This window comes from Echinops telfairi, unplaced genomic scaffold (genome assembly GCF_000313985.2).
Source record: "Echinops telfairi isolate 266 unplaced genomic scaffold, ASM31398v2 ScPeMD7_7420;HRSCAF=8458, whole genome shotgun sequence".
NCBI lineage: Eukaryota > Metazoa > Chordata > Mammalia > Afrosoricida > Tenrecidae > Echinops > Echinops telfairi.
Window position 1 is genome coordinate 38,093,621 of NW_022111320.1, and position 7,767 is coordinate 38,101,387.

At 39.4% G+C, this 7,767-nt stretch overlaps 1 protein-coding gene across 5 annotated transcripts in view; it reads left to right on the forward strand.

Moving 5' to 3' along the window:
- ZNF385D (zinc finger protein 385D) overlaps nt 1-7,526 on the forward strand; it is an 849,687-nt gene extending 842,161 nt beyond the window's left edge. For 4 of the 5 annotated variants that reach the window (XM_045297460.1, XM_045297459.1, XM_045297461.1 and 1 more), the window contains exons 6-9: nt 4,044-4,222; nt 4,984-5,085; nt 6,834-6,938; nt 7,125-7,526. In XM_045297460.1, coding sequence (XP_045153395.1) covers nt 4,044-4,222; nt 4,984-5,085; nt 6,834-6,938; nt 7,125-7,358 — 620 coding nt within the window. In that variant the 3' untranslated portion in view covers nt 7,359-7,526. The remainder of the gene's footprint in view (nt 1-4,043; nt 4,223-4,983; nt 5,086-6,833; nt 6,939-7,124) is intronic. The other variant, XM_045297462.1, reaches the window with a different exon arrangement.
- Nucleotides 7,527-7,767: the final 241 nt, after the last annotated feature.

A 7,767-nucleotide genomic window follows, 5' to 3' on the forward strand; every position in this document is an offset into this window, starting at 1 on the left:
CTACCTGCCAGCCAATTCATGTAGCTTCTGTATAGGCAAGCGACTTCAAACCTCAGTCTCAATTTGTTATCTAATGCCACCACACGCATAGGGCATCTGTGAGATGCAAATAAAGGACAGCATGGCAAAGTATGAGAGATCATAATGTGAGCTCTCTTAATTATCATTATTTTATGACAAATGCACATTTCTTTCTTAATAGTGTAAATGTCTAACAGTTAAGGAACTAGACCATGTCCCCCTTAATTTTAGCAATATTTGAAGGGAAATTCAGACACCTTTTATTATCTATTGAGGCTTTAAAATCTTATAATAACAGTCTAATCACTATTGAATTATAACTAACAATCAGCTACCAAATGGGGTTATATTATAGACAAGTTTTACCCTGTCTGATGAGGAACAGCAACCCAGAGCCAAAGCCAGGAGTTGTGCTTCTATTTCAGTTTTTTCCTCCCCTAAATTTTGCTATATATTTAGCCATATGTATAATGATGACACATATAATGTATAGACACATATATAATGTATGATGTGTCTATATGCTTGTGTGTGAGTGTGTGTGTGTGTATAACATACATGGTGGGTATATGTTATTCTATTTTTCCTAGAGTTTCGGTGGAGATTTTACACTAAAATAATCCTGCAGCACAGTTACAATCTCGGAAACCCACAGCAGGGTGACTATGAGTCACCATTGCCTTAATGGCAGTCAGTTTGCTGAGGTGAAGAGCCAAATGATTTGTTAGGAACATTAGCATTTCTTAAATGTTTGTATGTAGATAAGGGAACTATTTAAAACTCACTCAGTTTGTTAAAGAAATTTGAATAAATCTACATGCATACATATTATAAATATATATATGCATGTACATATATATAAATATACATACATACACAAGAAGGTGTGACTAAAGTATTTCTATAAAGCAATAAAATGTTTATAAAACATAATATTAAAATATGAAGTACTGTTTCTTGGCAAACCCTTCCTCTAGGTTCATAGATTTCTGAAGGCCATGTTTTTATTTCTGTAGCCTTTCCCCCCTGAAACATCCTGGGTGCTTTGATTTGCATTCTATCCAAACAGCAGTCTTGTTCCCTTGAGGGACTCAAACTCTGCTCCCTGTAAGTATGATTTGAGGCTCTGGGGCAAAAAGAACTCTGCGGGGGCAAGATCAGGGCTGTTGGATGGGTGGGGAATGGATTTCCAGAAAATTCTCATAAGACAGTCCTGGCTACTCTCAAAAGACGAGAAGGTGCATGGTCATTCCTTGCCTTTTTATTATTAATACAACTTTTCATTTTCTTTAAAATGTTTCATGATAAGCTTTCTGAGTGTCCTGTGTTCTTTGAGAAAGTCTGTCAAGATCACTCCTCTGTACTCCCCAAAACAGACACTCTAACTCTATGAACCCAGCTTTCTCCCTTGAGTTAAACTGTCCCAGCCGATCCCTTCTGAAGCCACCATTTTCATTAGACCCTTTGTTTAGAGACAGCCTCAAAAGACAAAGCCACGTGTTTCACTGAGAGAACGCATGTGGCCCCCCAACCCCCCACTTATTACAGCAACAGATTTAAGCATGTGCTAGTTGGAATAAACCCATGCGTGTGGAAACTAAAGCCCTAGCAGCAATACTTATCTCTGTATGTGTGTGTACATATGAGTAGGCTTCAAAAAGTTTGAGGAAGGGTGTATTTAATAGAGAGTGGACAAAAATCCAGCTCAGACTCTTAAAAACAAAAGATGGTGTAATTCTTCCAACTTTTTGAAGCCCCCCGATGCGTGTGTCTATATATACATCCATACCTACACACACACACACACACACACACACACACACACACACATTTTTAATCTTTCTCGAGGAACTCTGGCATGGTCTTAGCTTGCCAAAGCTCTTTTGGGGAGCAAGTTTATTATCTAGCTCTTTGTTGGTGATTGCCAAACCTCTGCTCCTGAGCCGGATCTTTTGAATTGCCTTTCCTGTTCTGAGCACATCTGACACTTTGTCGGAGGGAACCCATGACATGGGCTTTTTCTCCTTCTAGGCCAAGGAAGAGGACTTGTTTATTGTAGAAACACGTTAGTGACCTGTTAGCATCCACCTGGGAAACAGCAACTCCCTCTCACAAAAGAGGCATGCAGGAACCTCCCTCTCACAAAAGAGGCATGCAGGAACCAACCACCAACCTGCTTCCTTCCCCCCGCCCCCCAATGCTTCTGGGTATGACCAAAGATGCTGCTTTAAAAAGTAACATTTTATAAAATCATCCCACAGGTTAAATATGTTTGGACATTGTTTGTGCCCACTCTCAGGCAAGGAAGACTTGTGAAAGAAAGCTGATGAAGGCCTTACATCCCCACCATGAAACAGTTCTGAGACCCCCATTTCATTTCCTCAAATCTTCCTGCGAGAGCTGATTTTGTGTCTGTTTTCTCAATAGAACAAGATAAAAATGTTGTACAGCTACAAGAGTTGTGTTATGGATGTTTTTACAATTAGAAAATTGGCCAGTCGAAGTGATAACTTTTTTAAAAACAGTTCCAATGAAGTCATAATCATTTCCAATCAGGGAAATCCTTGACTTGGAACATTTCGTATGGAGTTATTGACCTTTACTTAAAATGAGAGTGTAATGCTCAGTGGGTTTGGACAGACCTGGCAATCTGCTCCCATCAAGATTATATCCTAGAAAATCCTACGGAAAATCCTACTGTGCCACCTGGGCTCACTATGCGTGGAATAGAGTCAGTGGCTCATAACAACATCCTTGAACATGGTGGGGATGATCACTGGCCTAGAATGCCCCACCAATCGTTCTAGGAAGTTTTCCCACAAATTGACTTTATAACATCAGATGGTAACAGTGACTTTACAACCTCAGAACTAACCGTAATCTAATACATACAATTAGGAAAGTGAAATAACTAGCATTCAAACTTAAAGTACTTTCATGACAGTAAAACCACGCAGGAGTACAACAAATGCCTCTGAATGAGAAGAATCAGTATCATTGACCGTCTGTGGGCAAAAGGAAAATGTTAGAAAAATCTTGAAAGGAGAATGCCATTGCTTACTTTTTTTTTGGAAGTTCGGTGACGTAAAATGTTGCTAAGGGTAGACTCTGTTAAGAATGTGTGAGAGTTCAAAGATACTGTTATTGTTTATTAAAGAGAAGCATTTATTTATGGTGCATCTATTTACCCTTTCATTGTATCCCTTCTTTTGGATCACAAAACAAATCAGGTTTAGGCTTTTATTATCCTAATGTGACTTTTCTTTACCATCTTTAAGATATTTATACTATTCCCTTCTTGTCAGAACCTAAAACCAACTCCAAAATTAAATCCACTCCTCTCAAGTGGATTTAATTCCAACCCATATCAACCCTATAGAACAGAGACAAACTGCTCCTTCCAGTTCCTGAGCCTGTCACTACGTCAGTATCAGACAGCCTCATCTTTCTCCCAAGGAGCAGCTGGAGATTTCAAACTGCTGATCTTGTAGGTAACAGCTCAACAGGTCACCTACTATGACCCCAATACTCCTTAGAGCATAAAAAAGGGAGCCCCAAATGCTTGTTTGTATTGTTTAGAAAGTTGGTATTTAATCAGTGCCACTTCTGTAAAGTATTCAAATTATTTACTTGTGTTGCTCATCACCCCCAACTATACCTTTAGGAACTAAATCACTCTTCCTCTTCAGCTATCATTCATGTCTTATTACAGGAAATAAAAAAGGAGTATGTAACAAACACCCATACAATTTCATCTCTGGACCTGGGAGTTTAGTTACTATAGTAATGGCGCTTGTTCATAATGCATACATTATTTTAAAGATAAATAATTTAACAACAACATATTAGGTAGTTACAGAACATTGGTCAGTCTGCCTTGGACATACTTTACCCATAATTCCTGGAAGACCAGAACTAAGTAGAAGCGTCCAATTTGTCATGATGTTGTTTCTGAAAGACATCCTAGCTAAGACGTTTTTCCTCCTCCTCTTCTCTCTCTTTATCTGAAATATTCATGGCAGGTACTAAGCACAAAACCATGTTGGAAGCCCGGAATGGAAGCGGAACTATCAAAGCATTTCCGAGGGCAGGAGTGAAAGGGAAAGGACCCGTGAATAAGGGAAACACAGGCCTGCAAAATAAAACATTTCACTGTGAAATCTGCGATGTGCACGTCAACTCAGAAACCCAACTTAAACAGGTAGGTGGCAAATGCTCCAGGAAAGAAAGCAAACAGAATACAATCCCCTTCTCAGTGGGATGTGTGTGCTGCTTTACTTCCCTTTCTTATATTGCTCTCTCATCCATCACCATCCATTCATCCATCCATCGATACAACCACATACCCATTGTTCTATCTGTCTGTTTGTTTGCTCTATTCTTTATTTAAACTTGTTTTAATTGCTGAGGAATACAAAATTCATGTAATGACTTCCAAGACCTTTCAGAAATTCTCTGAAAGTAGTTTGTACTATTCTTGTATCTGAAAGGTGGGTGAGAAGGGGATTATCAGATCTTGTTTCCATTTAAAAGTCAATTCTCTTTAAAGGTCAAATTGCAATGTGCTATTTTTACTTATTTAGATATTTACATGCTGTGGCTAATTTTGTGCTGTGCTATTCTTTTATGTGCTTTATTACATGGTGCCATACTGTATCCTGCAGCCACCTGCTCAAGGGATGACTAATCACAGGGCTCAGTCTTACTCTGATTAGACTTCCAATGAGATCAGTTGTGCTTTGCCAACTGAAGGCCCTGCCCTCATATTGTGTTGTTTTATTTGCATGTGTACATAACTTTGTGGGTTTGTACACCTTACTTATTTAAAAACTCCATGTGTGCAAATCCTCAGAATCTGAGCCGGGGAGTGCATGTCCTTTCATTGTATTTTTTTCCATTCTGAAATGAGAGTTTCTTTGGCAGACTTAAAAAAAATCTGTTCTTTTTACATATTTTCAATAGCACATCAGCAGTAGAAGGCACAAAGACAGAGCGGCTGGGAAGCCCCCTAAACCGAAATACAGTCCTTACAACAAACTACAGAAGGGAGCACATCCACTGGGGGTGAGTGTTAGTTTTGATTCCCAAATGAAAATAGTCTTTAATATCCCTCTGTGTTAAACTTGTGGGTTTTGTTTTATTTTTGGAGGGGAATGGGTAGACGAGGTGGGGGGTGGAGGGTTCTAAATGGAATGGAATGGCAAGCAGTAGATTTGAGAATCCAACTTCTCCTCGAATAATGGTAATTTTGTTTTCTTGAGTTTTGTTTTGTTTGCTTTTTTTTTTAACCTTGCAAGCCACAGGCCAAGGTCTTATCTCTTTTAATTGATCTCATGTTTATCAAAGAGTGTAGAGAAGGGAGAATAGGCTAATTATTCTGGATCAGGTAAACAATCACCTGAAATCAAGTCTTCATATTAGTAAATACTCACACGAAAGAAGGCCAGTGAAAACCAAGTTCTCAGTGCATCCTGCTGATTGTCTCCAAGAGACAAAGCAGCGTTATTGTTGAGAACTTCAACCATTATGGATTTTGAATAACCCAGCTTGTGGCTTGTGATACTTAGTTACCCATCCAATGACCCTATTTAAGGCAAATTAGATCAGTGAAAATAAACCCTCCCCACTTCACCCTATGCCTTTTAGATTAGTTCACATATTAGGATGATGTCCTCACATGAATTTTGTTTGTTTGTTTGTTAGATCTTAGTGGAAATCTATGGGACTTCTTACACCATACACTAGTATTTATGGGTATATGTTTTGTTTTGTTTTTTGTATTTTCTAATTATGATGACAGCTTTCATTAGAGAGTTCCAATGCCCCATGAAAAGTTAAGAATTTCTGATTTGCAATTGTACTAACTTGTACATTTTTAAATCAAAATAGAACTTATTAGTAATTGATGTTACTCTATGCTATTGACATATTACAATATTGCTGAAAGAAAACTGTCATCTATTATAAGACTGTAGTATGGATCAATGCAATTAATTTTAAATCAGTCGAATCTTATGTACATGAAGGGGTTCTGTTTATCGATTGTCCAGAAGCCCCTGTGGCTGTACTGGGATACTGTCATGTTTCAGCACAAGTATCTTCACTTTGAGGTCTCTTTGGCCAGCACGGCTACTGCCTTTGACATTTTGATGAATGACTGAAATAAACAGATGAGTCAACAGTGTGTTAATAGTAGCATTTAAATCTGCCCTAACTCATCCGCTACTTTCTCCATCAATGAGAACATTGCCTCCAAGAGAAAGGTCATCTTATTGATGCTTTCTGCCAGATGATGACTGCATTTGGGGGGTAGGGTTGAGAAGACACACATAAGAGTAAGTGGAACTTGTCACACTTTGGAAAAGGTAAGTTTTCTTTCGACTCCACATTCCAAGCAGAATTAAAAGTTTCTTCTTTATCAACACCTCTCATAAAGAGGAACATTTTTGTGCTACCTAGGTCATCCACTGTAGAGCAATGGTTCTCAACCTTCCTCATGTCATGAACCTTTCAGACAACTCCTCAGGTTGCGGTGACCCCCCAACCATTAAATCATTTTCGTTGCTACTTCATCACTGTCATTTTGCTACTGTTATGAATCAGGTGACCCCTGTGAAAGGGTCGCTCGACCCCCAAAGGAGTCATGACCCACAGGTTGAGAACCGCTGAGAGTGGATTAGTGTTCATGACAGTGTCAAGTAATCCCTCTTTTAAAATGTCTGTGCCTTTTAAAATATGTGTTCCTTAATGGTTAATGTGTGTGTGTGTGTGTGTGTGGAAGATGGAGTTAAATCTTTTTATTTTTTCTCAAGATGAACTCTTTCCTCTGGAAGTATAATCATCAACAAACAAATAAAATCAGGTTGCCGAGTACCTTTGCGGAGGACTTTTTAACATCCCAGGTCGGCCATTTGCAGGTATCTTCTGGCTCTTCCAAAGGAAAGATGTTCTACACTTTCCATTCTCTTTATTGTCGGTTTTCAAGTTGAGCTTACCTTTGTCGTTGCTAACTGCTATGTTTTAATAACTGCCTGTCATTGTGGGCTCTAGTGATCCACTGAAAATTGAGCTTTCTTCTACCCCGTTTTTCCTCTCCCTTGCAGGTAAAATTAGTATTTTCAAAAGAACCTTCAAAGCCATTGGCACCACGAATTCTACCAAACCCCTTGGCAGCTGCAGCAGCTGCTGCCGCTGTGGCAGTGAATTCCCCCTTCAGTCTCCGGCCCGCCCCTGCAGCCACCTTGTTCCAGACTTCTGCACTTCCTCCCGCACTCCTGCGGCCGGCTCCTGGACCCATTCGGACCGCCCACACTCCTGTGCTGTTCGCTCCCTACTGAATTCCACATGGGAGCGATTGTACTGCAATAATTTTTTTTTTCTTCAGAAAACAAAAGAGAACTATGCAGTGTTTATTTATAGTTTAAAGTCTATCTGAAGAGCCAGGACTTTTGATAGTGAATTGAAAAGATTATAAAAACAAATTTAAAAATCAAAATAAAAAATACGGGCGGGTTGGGGTGGGGAGGGAGGGCATGGTATTGGGTCTAAATTTAAGCATTCCTCTTGAGCATTGATTGTTTTAGAAGTGAGAGGCAGCGTTGACTTGTAGCGGTATCTAGAACTTCTGAAGCCTTTGTGACTGTGCTTTGGGGCACCAATCCCCACCCCCTTGCATTGTCTTTCCTGCTTTATGAACCAACTATTCATTGTCTAAGGGCATTCACTGGTTCCGATGTATATAGAATA